The 17,400-nt window shown below is 39.1% G+C and overlaps 2 protein-coding genes across 4 annotated transcripts in view; one reads left to right on the top strand and one right to left on the bottom strand.

The window, feature by feature from the left end:
* Positions 1 to 505: 505 nt before the first annotated feature.
* On the bottom strand, positions 506 to 17,220 carry WBP11 (WW domain binding protein 11). 3 transcript variants are annotated; one of them, XM_058743579.1, is made up of 12 exons: positions 17,151 to 17,220; positions 14,654 to 14,773; positions 14,137 to 14,168; positions 13,204 to 13,297; positions 10,088 to 10,284; positions 8,643 to 8,776; positions 8,232 to 8,431; positions 7,381 to 7,572; positions 5,032 to 5,133; positions 4,325 to 4,618; positions 3,174 to 3,356; positions 506 to 1,522 (listed from the first exon to the last, which is right to left on the bottom strand). In XM_058743579.1, the coding sequence occupies exons 2-12, from the start codon at positions 14,715 to 14,717 to the stop codon at positions 1,089 to 1,091; spliced, it is 1,926 nt and encodes a 641-aa protein (XP_058599562.1). In that variant the 5' UTR covers positions 14,718 to 14,773; positions 17,151 to 17,220; the 3' UTR covers positions 506 to 1,088. The 3 variants fall into 3 exon arrangements, with proteins under 3 accessions (XP_058599562.1, XP_058599560.1, XP_058599561.1); XM_058743577.1 differs by having other exon boundaries at positions 17,089 to 17,217; XM_058743578.1 differs by lacking the exon at positions 17,151 to 17,220 and adding an exon at positions 16,053 to 16,208.
* A 38-nt stretch (positions 17,221 to 17,258) lies between these two features.
* The window catches only part of PDE6H (phosphodiesterase 6H), a 182,384-nt gene continuing 182,242 nt past the window's right edge, over positions 17,259 to 17,400 (top strand). Inside the window, exon 1 of the mRNA XM_058743593.1 lies at positions 17,259 to 17,362. The gene's annotated coding sequence lies outside the window, so the exon portion shown is untranslated. The remainder of the gene's footprint in view (positions 17,363 to 17,400) is intronic.

Below are 17,400 nucleotides of genomic sequence, written 5' to 3'. Positions count from 1 at the left end.
GGAGGCGCAGAGCCTGATGTGGGACTCAAACTCACCAACTGTGAGATCATGACCTGAGTCGGCCATATGCTTAACTGACTGAGCCACCCGGCAACCCTTATGTGCTTTTACTAATAAAAGCTTATACAACTGACAATGCAATAAAGTAAAAGAAGTAACCATATCTGGCTACCTAATGATTTAGAAATGGTTTCAAAGCTTTTTATCATCAATTAGTGTCAGCTCACAAAGCTCTGGGAAAGCAAATCATCTTTGAGAAGACTCATCTTCCACACAATTAATAACCTCTCAATTTCTCCAAAGCCAATAAGATAATTCTGAAAGAAAGTAATCCTCTTTTCTTGATCCCTTAAAATTTAAAACGTAGTTTTAACCATATCTTCAATCAGAATTTCATTGTGTACCAGCTACGGTAGTTCCTTAAAACCCAAGTTTTATTTACTGGTTTCTTTTCTGCCCATAACACAGATATCATATTTATATATTACCAGTAACACAGAGGATGTCTTGGTGTAGAACATTTATTTATTTATTCCATGAAACACTCAAAGTTTAGGTCAGTGGGAAATAGTTTTAATCAAAGAATTGTACAATTTCTTCCCACATATCTTGCTTTGTATTAGGAAATGACATTGCGATCCATTTCACTAAAATATTACAAAATATTTACAAGAAAATATTAAAATAACTCAAACACAAAAGGCCAAGATGGGGCAAAATAAACTGTTTTTCAGAAATCTCTACTCCAGTGCCCACAGCACACAAGAAGAGAATCATAACAAATAAGTAACAAAGATCCCCCGATCACGTTTCCAAAGAACTGGAGAAGGGGAACAAACGGGATGAAAATGGTGGTATGAAGGGAATGGATGTTAGCAGCACGGCTTCAATAACCAATCTATTCTGAATGAAATAGCTCTGTCTTATATGCAACAAATTCTGAACAAGGCTAAATTTTAGGATACTCCTTGAACTGAAATTTAAAAATACCCTGACAGTGAAAGCAGCTCTTTCACTAAGTTTAGTAAGAGCCTCTTTCCCCACGAACCACTCATGTGAACAGAAACCTGTTCTGGCATTAAAAGCTGTCACAGTAGCCCTTCCATTTCTTTCATGAAAGCTTCATAAACATCATCCTTAGTCTGCACTGAGACCGGGACAGATGGACCAGATTTGGGGGCTGCTTTGGCAAGAGGCACAGCAGAATCATCCTCTGACTTTCTTTGGGGAGCAGCAGCGGCCCCTTTATTCTCCCGACGTACCCTCAGCGCAGTGGGCACGAATCGAGTAATCTCTGCCTTGGGATTGGTGATCTGTGGCTTGGCACTGATGGTTGCGGTGGCTTTCTTCTCAATGGTGGCTGCGCTTGTATCATCCGCCTTGGGTCGCTGAATCAAGTTGGGTGGAGCACTTAGAACCCCCGGGTTCGGCAAGGGAGCTGGTGGGAAAAGCCCAGGTGGGGCAGGTCCAAGTGGAGGCACCAAAGGTGGGCGCATCATGCCAGGACGGGGTGGAGGGATACCTAAACAAAGGCGAAAACGGGCTGATGAATACTACGTGAGGCCATTTTAACCATTAAAGATGTTAAAAACACAGGTTGACAGTTTTTTAAAAATGGGCAATTTAGAAAAAACAAGCTAAAATCATGCTGCTTGCTATTTGAAACTCAGGAATACTTTTTGATAGGAAGGAATATTTTATCATGAAATTGTATTCACTTTCATTTTTTTTTTTTTTTAACGTTTATTTATTTTTGAGACAGAGGGAGACAGAGCATGAACGGGGGAGGGGCAGAGAGAGAGGGAGACACAGAATCTGAAACAGGCTCCAGGCTCTGAGCCGTCAGCACAGAGCCCGATGCGGCGCTCGAACTCACGGACCGCGAGATCATGACCTGAGCCGAAGTCAGCCGCTTAACCGACTGAGCCACCCAGGCGCCCCAGGAAATTGTATTCACTTTCAGTCTGTGTCCCTGTACTTATGTTTTCTTCCTCTCAGAGTAATGTACTATTTTAATCTATAAAGTTGACAACACCAACTGGTTTCAAGTAGGATGTCACCTTTGTCAAATTTCAAATCTGACAGCCCAAGACACTATACTAGCTGTGTAATGCAGATACTATCAAGGCCAAGGTTGGGGGTTTCATTCTCATGCGTTATTTACTGATTTTCACACCATTCCTCCCCTGAAAAAAGTAGCCCAATGGGCAGGAAATGTAATTCTAACCTTGGAATGAGAGAACGTAACTAATCACAGTATGTCACCACCACTGGAAAAGAATTCGTGTCCTTTTGATGGTTCAGACATACCACTGTCATTTACCCAGAACCTCCAGATTATTTTTCTTCAAACACCACTTTTAAGATTGAATACAAAGTACCAAGTTTCACAGAACCTCAGATGCTATTACTTATACAGACTCATAATTATTCCGGATACCACTGAGAATCCGGGGAGCTTAAAAGGCGGCTTTCACATTAAACCGGGAGTCAATGTAATAAACTAGAAATACACATACCACACAAACTAAGAGTGCAAGGAAATCTGCATATTTCACACTGATACCGGTTAAGAGAGGAGGGGGAATCTGCCTTATAATTTTAAACTTTAAATTCATACTCATGTAAATAAATGGAATGACTTCAGAATTAGAAGCGTTGCCTGTCCCTGTCTGTGCAAAACACCTTACTCAAATGGAGAATTTAATCCAAGGTGGTCTTTGGCTGGGAAAAATCCTTCATACGACAGACAGAATCCAATGCAAATACCCTTTGGAAAAACTCAACTTCAACCTACGCCAAAAGCGATTTAAAAACATTTTAGAGGGGCGCCTGGGTGGCTCAGTCGGTTAAGCACCCTACTTCGGCTCAGGTCACGATCTCACGGTCCGTGAGTTCGAGCCCCGCGTCAGGCGCTGGGCTGACGGCTCAGAGCCTGGAGCCTGCTTCCGATTCTGTGTCTCCCTCTCTCTCTGCCCCTCCCCAGTTCATGCTCTGTCTCTCTCTGTCTCAAAAATAAATAAACGTTAAAAAAAAAAAAATTAAAAAACAAAAAACAAAAAAACATTTTAGAATACCTCTTGACTTCAGGATATCGAAATGTGACAATACGCCTTAGAGCAGGATGAAGTATGTGGTAGTCAAATTTTTGTAGTATAAATCAAAAGCTTTACCTGGAGGCGCAGGGGGAGGTAGCCTTGGTGGGGGTCCCCGAGGAGGAGGGCCAGGAGGCAGACCTGGAGGTGGACCTGGGGGAGGACCAGGGGGCCGGCCTGGGGGTGGCCCTGGAGGTAAAAGTCGGGGTAAAGGCCCTCGGAGCCCCGGCATTCCAGGTGGTCTCAGGAATGGAGGAGCTCCTGTAAAGAGAAAAACGGCAAATTAGCATAAGACAAATAACATGAAGTAGGTAACTGTGGTATAAAGGTAACTCCGATGTGGTCTGACTTATCATTTTAACTTGAAATCAGGTAACTTCAAAAACTGACCAAAACATTATGGAAACTGAATTCATTCAACAAATATCTGAGCACCAGATAGGGTAGTAATGTTGTTATGGATCATTTCTCTTTATATCCCAGCACTGAAAAAAAACATACTCAATCACAGCTCTGCTGGGCTAGACATTGTACAAAGATGAGAAGAATTCTTAAATGTCCAAAATAAAGCTGAAAATGGAATACAGAGCAGGGTGCTTTAAGAATTCCCCTGAAACACAATAAGATATTGACAAGGACCACTGAAAAGGGCGTAAGATAGGTAATTTGCTTTTGCACCACCAATTGGAAAAGGATAAACTCAAGTGAAAAAACTTAACTGGCCAACTGCAGGATGAACAACTATAAAATCATAAATGGCCAAGAAGTTCACATTTTAAATAAACTTCTTATACTGGTATGCCAAACTACATTAATACTGATCACTTTTATCTCTGAAGACTGACATCCAACAATTCCCAACCAAAGAAGGATACTTGATAGTATTTACTGTGCCCTAGTCTCACTAGCTATCAATTTAGAATTCGGCCAACCTGTCATATTAAAAAGCAGTACTAAAGAAACCCCCAGTTTCGTATTCAGTTTCTGCCTGCGAACGTCAGAAGTAAAGAACCCTGAAAAAAGAAGACCTTTGCAGAAAAAGACGGCTATCGTAAGTACTATGAATTGCAAACAGTGCTGTAGGAATAAATCGCACTTATCCTTTCTCTCTTAGGGTATCAGGAGAAAAGAAAACATCAGCACTAATGATGTATATTTTTGAAATGACTTCATCATTCTAATCACAGAGAGATGTAATTATTTTTCACAATACCGAAGTGCTAATTTACCTGGAGGTGGTCCAGGAGGAAGGCCAGTAGGTGGTCCAGGTGGCCGTAAAGGTGGAGCAGGGGGTGGTCCAAGAGGAGGTGGTCCTGGCATGGGAGGTGCTTGTATCTGAGAAGGAGGAACAGACTGGGGGGGAGCTTGCTGCTGTGAAGAGGCAGCAGATGTGCCATCAGAAAGAGATTCCTCTTTATGCTGTTTCTGTGATTGCTTTTCCGCTTCAGAATCATCAGAATCATCTTCATCATCATCCTCTGAAAATTCTTCTACTTCTCGTCCCTCCTCTGGGATTTCCTGACCTAAAGGAAATTTTAAACCAGGTAAATGGGACGGATTCATTTTTTACAGTCTGCAAAAAAGTGACGCCTGAAGACACATGCTCAATTCAGTGCTTTCTTACAATTATCTCAATAGTCTTCTTCAGTAAAATACTTAGATGTGGAAGAATCAAACAGTATTCCACTCATCTATGTTAGTGGAGCAGAGGGAAATAAGCCCAGGCTTTTGAACAAGACCGACCTGGATCTAAATGCCAGTGTAACAACTTACTAGCTGGGCAACTCTGGACAGCTTACCTTAATGTCTCCAAACCTAAAACAGGATTTATTATTTACTTTAGGGTTGCTGAGACACTAAATGGGAAACCATATGTAAAGGAACTAGCAGGAGGAAATATCCAAAAGGTGATTTCACGCCTCTTTCCCAGTTTTACCTGCCATTCGAAGCATCATGGCTTGAAGAGGAGTCAGCTCCTTCATGTTCTTCTTTTTCTTCCTTGATTTTCCAGGCATATCTGCAAATCTTACACTCAGACCTTAGGGGCCAGGGGAGGGAGAGAACGGGGTAGATCAGGGACAACAAAACTCAGTAAATGCTTACTATATAATGCTATAAAGCACCAGATATGATGGCTGCCCACTATTTGGCAGAAGTTAAGTGCTGAAAGAGCCATATAAAAGGTAATAGAAGAAGTGCCCACTGTTGGTAAACATATGCAATTGTGATTTCAAATCCATCAATTTTAAAAACTTGAAGAATACCATCAATATCTTTATGCCTGTAAAACTGAAAACCCTGATAAGAGACAGTTCTCTCTAAAAATATAAATTACAAAAATTGGCCAGAGATAAGACCAGAATTTATAGAATTGAAGTGGTAGTTAAAAATCTTTTTTTAACCTGGCCCAAATAATTTTTACAAGGAACTTCAGGCAAATGTGGGAGTTACAGAAATTTCCTGTAAAAGGGCACAGGAAAAGATAGAATGCAATCCAGGACTCATAAAGCCAGCACAACCCTGATACCAAAACTAACCTACTATAAAATACAGTTGACCCTCGAACAACATGGGTTTGAATTGAGTGGGTCCACTTATGCATGGATTTTTTTTGTGATACAGTACAGTACTGTAACTGTACTTTCCTTATGAATTATTCACACGATTTTCTTTCCTCTAGCCTACTTTATTGCATGACTGTAGTATATAATACACGCAACAGACAAAATGTGTGTTCATCAATGGTTTGTGTTATCGGTAAAACTTCTGGTCAGCACTAGGCTATTAAGTTTTGGGGGAACCAGAAGTTATGCACGGATGTTCTGATTGCACACAGGGTCGGAGCTCCTAACCCCGGTGCTGTTATACCCACCTGTATAACCAAACAGAATCTAACAGTGTTTTAAAAGAAAAATACATCATAAACATGTAGGGTTGGCCCCAGAAACGCAAGGTGAGGTTTAACATTAGAAAAGCCATGAATATAGTTCATTACATTAAACAACTTAAAAACCATAACAACATCCCAACAGATGCTTAAAAATATTTATTACAAAAACTCTTAGCAAAGTAGGACTAGAAGGGACCTTTTTAACCTGATAAATCAAGCTATCTACTAGACGCTATTAAACATGTTGCCGAAGGGTACAACATTGGAAGCAATCTTTGTTGGTAAACATTTACAAAGTTCCATGTGGGCAGGGCTTTAGTTGTGTTCACTTTGTATCCTTTGTCTAGGAAAATTCCTTGCATACAGTACAAAATGAACAAATATTAGGTGAATGTCAAATCACAGTTAGGATAGCCACTTTCAGCACATGTACACTGATGAGTATGTATGAGTAACAAAAGGTGGCAGGAAAAGGGAAAAATGAGGCAAAGGATCACACAATGCCAGAGAAAAATGGAGCTGCTGTGGCTCTAAGGACTTGCTGTTTTTGAGTGCTAGCTCCTATGTAAGTCCTCCATAACTTTTCGTTACCAGCTCTATACACCCCTTTAACCAAGTTTTTTGGTTTGCAACCATGATTTTTAAGAAATATCAGAGGAAAGATCTGTCATCATTATAAATACATCAGTAGTATTACTAACACATAAATATGGTATTGTAGGGTACAAAAACAATTTTAAAAGAAACTGCAAGACTACAGAGGTGTGAGAGATTATTATACATTTTGCACTGCTCAGTTTCTATCATGATGCTTAACATTTTCTTGATGAATATCATAACTACTTTTTAAAAGTACACGTAACTCAGTCCGATTTTGTAATAATCAAATGGACACATAACCTACATTTTGGATGTTTCCATTACATCATGACTCACTTGCAAGTGTACCTGAATTATAATTGTGGTCTGGTTCATGTGAAGACACAATGAACACAGAAAATTTAAGTTATTTAAACAGACTTATTAACAAACAAACAAACCAACAATGTGAATATGGCTTTCTCAGTATGGTTGTGTGCTTATTCTCCTTTTTTCCTACACATCCCCATAAAAGTACATCCTCATGCTGTTGAAATAGTTATTTTTCTCCCCACGTGGACTTTATTACATAGGCTTCTTTATTACATACACTGCTTAATTTATTTTTCCATCACAAACATCCACCGAGTACTTAGTATGTGTCAAGAACTTTTAAGACTGAGATATAAAGATGAATGGAGCTATGATCCTTCCTTTCAAGATATTCACAATTATTTTTACAGATGTATTAATAAATCAAGACCTTTGCCTTGTGTATTTATTGATCAATACCATGGACCTTTCATCAGCACATACCTGACTTTTTTTCTTCATTGTTGTCTCTTTCATTATCATCACGGTGCACAAATTCGTCCCCTTCACTTTCTCCATCTGATCTGTCAGTGTCGCTGTCATCAGTACTGTCATCATGCTTATCTTGATCCATGTCCTCAGGATACCCATCATCTTCACTGGTGCTGGAAACATCGTCGTCATGACCCCGTTGAGCTGACAAAGTAGGAGGGAGCAGGAAACAAGTATTACTATTGGATCCTCCACATACACACGGGGTCTCAGAGCACAGAAAACTATTATTTAACTCAGAATGACCTACCTGTTTCTGTAGGTTCTGTATATGAACCTACAGATTCTGGTTCTGTATATGAACCAGAAAGATTCTGTATATGATATGAGCTGTTCATACCGTCTAACAATATTTCCATATGGTAACAGCTTTAAAACCTTTTTGATAACGTAAGGTATTTTTTAAAAGGTTTAAATTTGAAAACAAATTCTATATGTGGAAACTTGGATGCACACACATATACAAGATATTTGTTTATATAGAGAACATATAAAACTATGTTCTAGTCTGATGGCAATAAAACTGAAAAGGAAACAAGTATCTGAATCTTAAGGGATTGTTAGTAAGAAGGTGACATCTCTTAATAGAGCCTATTTTAAAACACAATAAACATTTCTATACTTCCTTATGTACGATGCTTTTACTTAAGTAAATTCTATGACTTATCCATCTGTTAGTATGTACATGTAATCCCCATTCATTTTCGAAGTTCTGAGGATGGTAAACAAGATGTTAAACAGGGCCAGCTTAAAAAATGACGGTAGAAAGGTTGTTAAAAGCAAAAGAAACAGTCACTCCTTACCAAGTTCCGGACTATATAACATGTCTTCATCCCGCCTACGAGGGGGAAGATCTAGAGCAAAGCCCACTTTACGGCCATACATTTGCAAGACTTGAGGAGGTGGTGGGCCAGGGGGAGGACCAGGAGGTTTTCTGCCAGGGGGCAAACGTGGAACACCATGACCGAGAAGAGGAAGTATAGAAACTGCCCGCGTTGGAGGTCTATGAAAAAAATTTTACAGTTACCACGTTAATAATGAGAAGATATTTATTTCCTCTTTTCAAACATTTTTAAGGGATTTCTTCATATTTAATCAGGCGGGGCACCACTTACATTCACATTGTCTTTCATTTCCACTACAATAATTTTGGCACTGGATAGTCAAAAGGTACTTTTAATAAATGCTATCTGATTATGCTACCGCTTCCTTACCCATAGGCTGAGGTCTTTTTAAGGATGGAGGGTGGCTGGGCACCAGGAAGTGGAATGTCCTGGATCAGAATGTTGGAAGGAGCATGTGGCATATCTGGCAAGGGAATACTCTCCACTTCCACGTGCTGAGCATTCTGAAACAAAATTTTTCAATGGTATAAGAGCAAGCCACAAACTCAACACTAAAAATTCACCACCTGCTGCTTCATAAACTGGATTTGCTTTCCACTTAACATAAGTATCAGGAAAAAATATCAATACCAATATTTGTCAATATTTCCAAAACCTGTCAATGAATGGAAAAAAAATCCTTATCACCTCTAAAAGAGACAAACTCTGCTGCTCTTCTCCCTCCTATCATCAACTTATCCTTTTGGGTTATGGTTTGAAATAGCTGTTTATGGAAATCCAACTATTAAAAGTATCTAGCACCAAAGCCACCCTTTTAAATGTTCTGGATGATAAATAGCACTTACTATTTGTGCTAGATAGTACAAATAGTATTTGTATTTGTATACAAATACAACCCGTGGAATATAACCCGTGGAAGAGCTTGGGTTTCTAAAGTTAGTCTGCCTTTGTTGAATTTCTGCCACACACTAGCTGTGTGACTAAGCAAAGTTACTTTAGTCTCCTTATCTATAAAGCGGGACCGATACTACCTACTTTATAACAACTATATCACTTTTTTTTTTTTTACATTTTTGAAACAAAATTCACAGTGAAATGTATAAATTCTGTTTTGACAAATGCATATAGTTCATATTCCTGTCGATCCCTAACAATATCCCATAGCAACCACTGTTATAAATTTTTTCATCCACAGATTGGTTTTGCCTATTCTAGAATGTCATACAAATGGAATAACTATGAAAGAAGTTCAACATGTTTTGACACATAACCACGGAAAAATTTTTTTATCCCATGTGGTTTTGAGTATCAGTAGGTCATTCTTTATTGCTGAGTACATTCAATTTTATAAATATACTAGTTTGTTTATCCATTATCCTATTAATGGACATGTGGGCTATTTCCAGTTTTTGGCTATTACTGTGTTGGCAGATGGATTAATTTCTCTTGTGTAAATATGTAGCATTAGATTTGCTGGCTCATGGAGAAGGTGTATGTTTAGTTTGACAAGAAATTGCCAAGGGGCACCTGGGCAATTCAGTCGGTTAAGTGCCTGACTTCAGCTCACGTCATGATCTCATGGTTCGTGAGTTCGAGTCCCACACCCGGCTCTGTGCTGACAGCTCAGAACCTGGAGCCTGCTTTGGATTGTTTGTCTCCCTCTCTCTCTCTGCCCCTCCCTGGCTTGTGCTCTCTCTCCCAAGAATAAATAAACATTAAAAAAAAATTGTCAAGAGGAAGAATATGACCAATTCTCACACTGTCAATTTTAAGAGCAAATCTAAAACATTTTAGTTTCTCTAAAACTTGATTACCTTGACAGCATCAAAATATTGGCTAAGTTGAGCCCTCTTCTGTTCGTATTCTACTTCTAGCTTTCTCAGTTCTTTGTAAATATCTGGATTCTCTTTTTCATAGAGTCGTAGAATACGTTCAAAGGTTTCACGCAGCTTTTTACGCTTGTCTTTCAGCACCTTCTCATTTAACTGTGGTTGCTGCACTGGGTTAAACTCTGAGAGAAAAGAGTAGATATTCAAATTAAACACAAACACTTGTTTCATTTAGGTTATCAACTAACTATATAATTTAATATAATCTCCCTATATGCTAAAACTTTTAAAAGGGACCTAGACCAGGTATATACTTCTAAAATTTATTATAAAGTACAACAGACATTTGTTGAAATTCCACCCTTTTAAGATAGCCATTAATTTTACTTTCTTTTATAAAAACAGCACCTAATTGATTTCATCATCACTGTAATAAAAATCGATTTTCATTCCCTTACGCTAACAACTTGCTATATAGTGAGGCTTCAGTCAGACCTGACTCTGTCCTTTAATTCGGAGATCCTGGGCACTTTACTTGAATTCTATGATCTTTAACTTCTTCATCTGGAAAATGGGGACATCAACTACTTTACAACAAAGTCTGATGACTTAATGGGATCACAAATAAAATATCCAGTGGTGTCTACCTCACCACTTAATTATTTTTATAGTGGACTGGTGTCTAGTTACCATACAATCCTTTCTCTTTCCATGTATTCAACACAGGGCTTCATTTCAAGTCTTCTGCCCCAAGAGGGATTATCAGCACAAGACTCCCAGGCTTGCCTGGTCAATTATACCTGCCTCCCTCCACTCCCCCTGCCAGTGACTGACTCAGAGATCAAATGGCACATGATCCAAACTGAAACTAGATACTTCTCTGAGATTTTAAATGTGGATGTGGAGATTTTAAGTGTGGATCCCTCACAGGAGGGATAAAATAAACCTAAAGCTGAGACCTTGTGTCCCACTAATTCCACACACACATATTTCACCTTCCATCCCAAGAAGTTCATTAGCAATATACTGAATGAGGCTAACAAGAGAGTAGACCAGACAGATACATGAGAGCTTCCCTCTGGGATTTACCAACTATGGGAGTCAATGTACATATTTTTTCTGCCTAAACTAGTTTATACTGAGTTTTATAAACTGTGTTAAGTTTTATAAATTGTAATTAGAGCCCTGATCAACAGTGTTCCCTTCTTTTTTTACAGATAGCAAGTTTAATTATCTTCTTCCCTAAATCCTATTAACCTTGGTGATTTATTTGGAAGATACAGTCTTACATCACACACTATTCTTAGTGTGATTAATACAAGTGTTGAATGCCTGAGTTTTAATCCCAGCTTGCCGCTTCCTAACAGCACAACCTTGAGTAAAGTATGTGCCTGAGTTTCCTCACTCATAAAACAGGTGGAACACACCTACCCAAAAGCTGTTGCAAGGGTTAAATAACATCTGGAAAAAAATTGGTAAATAGCAAGATAAACCTCAATTGTGACTATTATCTCCTTTAAAACCACAAAAATCATTGAAGTCATGTTAATAGGTAATGTCTTGACATCTCAGGGACAACAACTGTCCATAGTAATATTTAACGCAGAGGCAACAAGTGGGATCAGTTACACATGAACTGGGAAACATCTGGGATCACGCAATCTGACCCAGAACTCTTGCCCCAGCTAAATGCACAAGATTTGCCACATTATTTAACAAAACTTCTAATACCATAATCCCACATAACTGGATTTTAAAAATTCATTTAATGTATTGTTGAGACCCACTGTACCTCTTTTGCTTACTATCTGATTTTTGGCAAACCACTAAAACTGGGAACCTTTGCTAACAAAACTTGGAAAAATCATTTCATTATGCAATTAAAAGAAAAAGGTAGAAGCAAATGTCCATGAACAAATAAATGGATAAAGATGTGGTATATACATACAATGGAGTATTACTCGGCAATCAAAAAGAATGAAACCTTGCCATTTGCAATAACACGGATGGAAGCAGAGTGTATTATGCTATGTGAAATCAGAGAAAGACAAATATCCTATGACTTCACTCACATGTGGAATTTATGATACAAAACAGATGAAGGGAAGCAAAAATAATACAAAAATAGGGAGGGGGACAAAACATAAGAGACTCTTAAATACTGAGAACAAATGGAGGGTTGCTGGATGGGGTATAGGTGGGGGGATGGGCTAAATGGGCAAGGGGCATAAAGGAGGACACTTGTTGGGATGAGCACTGGGTGTTCTAGAGAGGGATGAATCACTGGCTTCTATTCCTAAACTCACTATATGCTAACTTGGATGTAAATTAAAAAAAATAAAAATTAAAAAAAATAAAAATTAAATTAAAAAAAGGTAAAGGAGGCAGAAAAATAAAAAATCCCATGTTCTGAATGGATCTTTGTGGGTTGGGATAAAATTTCCAGTGGTAGCATCACAGAGACAATTCTCAAGCAACTTTGATTCAAGGAAAGATAATAAGTTATTTGTATGATTCCAGTTATAAAAAAACTTGTGACACTGAAGATGCATATGAAGAAACTGGGTAAAATTACTCAAAGAAATGTGAAAAAAGGGAGAAATCCTAATACGATATTCTATAAAATTAGATTTTAAGTATTTGATGACTTCTACCACCTTACTAAGTGGGTCAAGTGTCTGATCTTCTCATTGGGAAAAATGGGAAACTGATAAATTCATGGTGGGGTAATACTTAGATGTACATTGTAGTTGCCAAAATTAAAAACCAAAACAAACAAAAACCTCCAGAATTCAGTCTTGTCTGGAAAAAACAGGCTTTCATTTTTGAACTGGTCAAAACAGGCTTTCATTACTTCAATAACAATTAGTTCCAGCTAAATAAATGGGATTCATCTTACACTAGGTAAGATCTTCATGTGCAAATTGTTCCCTACCCCTCCATTTTATTCCTCCTGATACTAAAACTAAGCCTAACTGTCAAACGTCATCATGCTTTTGTTTTACTCATGCCTGTGCTGCTCTCCTCATTACCTGCTTGCCTGCCTCCATGTATAAGACTGTTATACCTGCTATGAAATCTAGCCTTTTATAAATTCTTACCCATTTCATCCAATTTCTCCATGTCTCGGATAATCTGTTTGGGATCCTTCATCTTTAAAACTGCAGCTCGTACCATCATGCGCTGTTTTTTGTTCTTAGAGAAACAAAAGAGCACTATGTCAAGAAACTGGACACCCATATGAGTTTTTATTTCCATTTGCATCAAGAATCTGAATCTATTTGAAATGAAGCCAAACTTCTCCTCGGTTTCTAATCTCGTTTCAACCACCACAACCAAAGCTATGTAATTTTTTGCTCTCAAATATTTCAACTTTAGACAAAAAGATAAATGACCATTACTATGTGTGCTTTCTTAGGCAAGTATTTCCTTCAATTTTGTGAGGTCTTTAGCAATTACTTAAAAAAATCTTAGTATTTTTAAGCTTAATTCTAAAACTATATATTAGAGAAAAGTTTTGCAGATATGATACTGAACAATGAACTAAGAAAACCCCATTAAAAGCTATTAAAAATCTGCATTCTCTCAATGTGTTAAGGCATGATACTAAAAAGTAAATACTTTTTTATTCTGGGAAAACACTTTGCCACAAACTCGACAGCTACAAAATGAAAAAAAGGAACCCACAAAACTATTTAGAACCATATTTATTTCCATTCACTAATTCAGTAGCTTTTAACAGAGCAATATGCCTTAATAGCAAAAAGAAATTCCTTTCAAAGATATTTAACTCACTGGGAAAGATAATCAAACAGACAATGTTACAATAGCTCCTCATGAGCTTAACTGCAAAGTTTTTTCGGTTCTGTTTCCAAATATGGTATTTTGGCTTAGTAATTTTATGGTTTGTTAGAAGCAGTATGAAGTATCTTTCCTGACAAATAATTGTAAATATTGTTTTGAAATCCACTAATCCCAAACAGTAAGATGTGCCAAACACCACTACGGCTCATAGGATGCTTCTGAAATCCTACCTTCTTTAATTCTCTCTTCCGGGCTTCTTTTCCTTTAGAGACAGAGAAAACATAAAACTTTCAAATCTTGAACACTAACATTTTCTCCAACTTAATACAGATTAATTCTTATTGTGGGAGGTTGTCCTATGCACTCCAGAATATTTAGGAGCATTTGTGGGCTCTACCCATTAGATGCCAACAGCACCCTTTAATTATGTCAACCAAAGATATCCTGAGAAGTTTTTAAGCTTCTTAAAAAGTAACTATGAATCTGAAAGAAAAAGATGTCACTCTCTCTGCCCTTTCCCCCGATCATGCACACACTCTCTCAAAATAAATAAATAAACTTAAAAAAAATGGGTACTATTTTTTTTGCATGTTTAAAGTTTTCATCATGTACTCCCAAGAACACTGGGTAACTTCCTACAACTGACTCCTAGCACAGCTGGTTTTATAATTAAGGCATAATAGATTCTCTAATGTTTGCAATTTTATCACTCCTCTTCTTTATCATTCCATACTAATGGACACTTACGGGCTTGGTCTGTAGGGTTCATAAATTTTCCACTCTTGGTGGATGATGTAGATCTCCGTCCCATGTTGACAACTTGTATGATTTACTTGTTCATAAAAACAAAAAACAAAAAACAAAAACCTGCAAAGACAAAGAAATAGCTTATTTTTCCTCTATTTACAACGTGTCTTCCATCTTATGTTACAAAATTTCTACCAATCTCTTGAAAAGAAACATTCCTTTGATTATTAACTTTTTAAAATGGATCACAACAGACCGACTCTGTCAACTGAAAAGAATCAGAATATGCTTTGACAATATGGGGACAAATCATGCCTACGAAAAACCATTAGATCTTTTCCTACACCCTTGGTTTCTATTTAGGGTGAAAGGGGAATCAAAAGAGAATGGTGGTAATAACGTGAGTTCAAAAAAACAGACAGCTCACTCTTGTCTCTCTCCATGGTTTTTCTTGTCATGTATTCCCAACATCTTTAAGATAGTAAAAACTCATTAATTTAAGGCTATTTAATTCAGATTTCATTCTAATTCAGATAGAATTCTTGACTCTCAAGAGCTTAAAACATAACTAAAGGTGCAAATATTAAAAATGAAAAGTATTATATGCAGGAGTGTCCAAGAATGTCAAGACACACATTTTTACTAGTACCCACTTGATTCCTGATTTGTGCTTTTTAAGATAACTGAGGGGCGCCTGGGTGGCTCAGTCGGTTAAGCGTCCGACTTCGGCTCAGGTCGTGATCTCACAGTCCGTGGGTTCGAGCCCCACGTCGGGCTCTGTGCTGACTGCTCAGAGCCTGGAGCCTGTTTCAGATTCTGTGTCTCCCTCTCTCTGACCCTCCCCCGTTCATGCTCTGTCTCTGTCTCAAAAATAAATAAACGTTAAAAAAAAAAAATTAAAAAAAAAAAAAGATAACTGAAAGGGATGATCGTGCTTGAGAGAAAATATTTTGCAAGTCAAGATTTTTACTAATCTGAGACATTATTATATTACTTCTTTCTCTTGTTCCAATTAAGGTTTAAGTTTTTAATGCTTACCCTTCCCAATAATAAAGTTGACAAATTTACTTTCTTTTGAAAGTAGACTTTTATTTATCTTTTTAAATTTTTTTTTACACATTTCTTTCTTTTTGAGAGAGAGAGAGAGAGAGAGAGAGAGCAAGCAGGGGAGGGGCAGAGAGAGGGAGACACAGAACCTGAAGCAGGCTCCAGGCTCCGAGCTGTCAGCACAGAGCCCGACGCGGGGTTCGAAACCTCAAACCGTGAGATGGTGACCTGAGCCGAAGTCGGACTCTTAACCGACTGAGCCACCCAGGCACCCCTGAAAGTAGACTTTTAAAGGGTGGGAAAGGGAAGATCATGAGATAAAATTTTTAGTAGCCTATATAAGTAATTATACCTCCCCTTCTTCCTCGTATGAAGATTGTGTCAAGAAAAGTTCACTAGTTAATGCCTCTTTCAGCAAGTGTTCAAATGCTTGATTTCTGCTAAATGCTTCAAAGCTTTTCCAGTGGCAACTAATTCACCCTGCGCAGGATTTCCTTCACAGAAAAAACTGGGAGTCGGGGAGAAAGGAGGTGGGAACAAGCAACATTAGTAGAAATATAGGCTCCCCTAATCTTTGATGACTTGTATCTTTTTGCTGTTTTCTCAATTACCCTCAGGCTCCTGTTTTGACCTTCCTCTCCCGCAACTGTAACAAAGAACAGATACTAATTAAAGAGGATTTCTACAGAAGACCATGGAGCCTTAGTCTGCACGAACTACTTTTGGTTTAAAAGCAGAAACGACAGGGGCGCCTGGGTGGCGCAGTCGGTTGAGCGTCCGACTTCAGCCAGGTCACGATCTCGCGGTCCGTGAGTTCGAGCCCCGCGTCGGGCTCTGTGCTGACAGCTCAGAGCCTGGAGCCTGTTTCAGATTCTGTGTCTCCCTCTCTCTCTGCCCCTCCTCCGTTCATGCTCTGTCTCTCTCTGTCCCAAAAATAAATAAAAAACGTTGAAAAAAAAAATTTAAAAAAAATAAAAGCAGAAACGACAGGGAAACTGGGCCACAAAACCGTGGGGAAACTAAATTTAACCGAAGAGGCAGCAGTGGGACGGAGCCCAGTTTACCAAGGGAAGCAACAGCAGCATCAACTGCTGAAACCATAGCGACGGTTGACCCTGACTCGAGGTACAAGAAGACGTCAAATCTAAAGCAGCCGGTCAACGAGCACAGGCAGGAGGTGGCGCTAACTGACTCGGGTGAACGGCTGCTGAAACGCTGGAAGCCGCACCGCCCTTGGCTCGAAGATCCCCCGGTCCGCGACCCGGGAGACCCAACCGCGGAGAGGAAGAGCGGAGCTGACGGGCCTGGTGTCCCCGAGGCAAACGCGCGGGCCCGGAGAAGGGTCGGGAGAGATGATGGAACGGAGTGGAACAATCCTGCACACTCACACTTCTGCTGGGTTCCTGGGACTGCAGGAAGCGGGGATGGGACGATTCTTGGCCTCTTTTACCTCGTAGGGGCCTTCACCTCTGCCTCCCGGTCAGCAACCCTGCCACCGCCATCTTGAAACCTCGCGCCCCTCCGCCATCCTTACGTCACTTCCTATCCCTATTGCCGGAGATCTTAGCGTTTCTCCGCCCTGGTACCATAGAGAGGAACCAAGAACTCCCGGACCAGAGTCTTCTTCCGCTCCGAATTAACACCGAATTGGTTGACTGTCTGGTAAGAGCCCGCCCCCATTGCGCAGAACCACGTTAATT

This window comes from Neofelis nebulosa, chromosome 8 (genome assembly GCF_028018385.1).
Source record: "Neofelis nebulosa isolate mNeoNeb1 chromosome 8, mNeoNeb1.pri, whole genome shotgun sequence".
In the NCBI taxonomy this organism is placed as follows: domain Eukaryota; kingdom Metazoa; phylum Chordata; class Mammalia; order Carnivora; family Felidae; genus Neofelis; species Neofelis nebulosa.
This window is presented reverse-complemented; position numbering and strand designations above follow the sequence as displayed.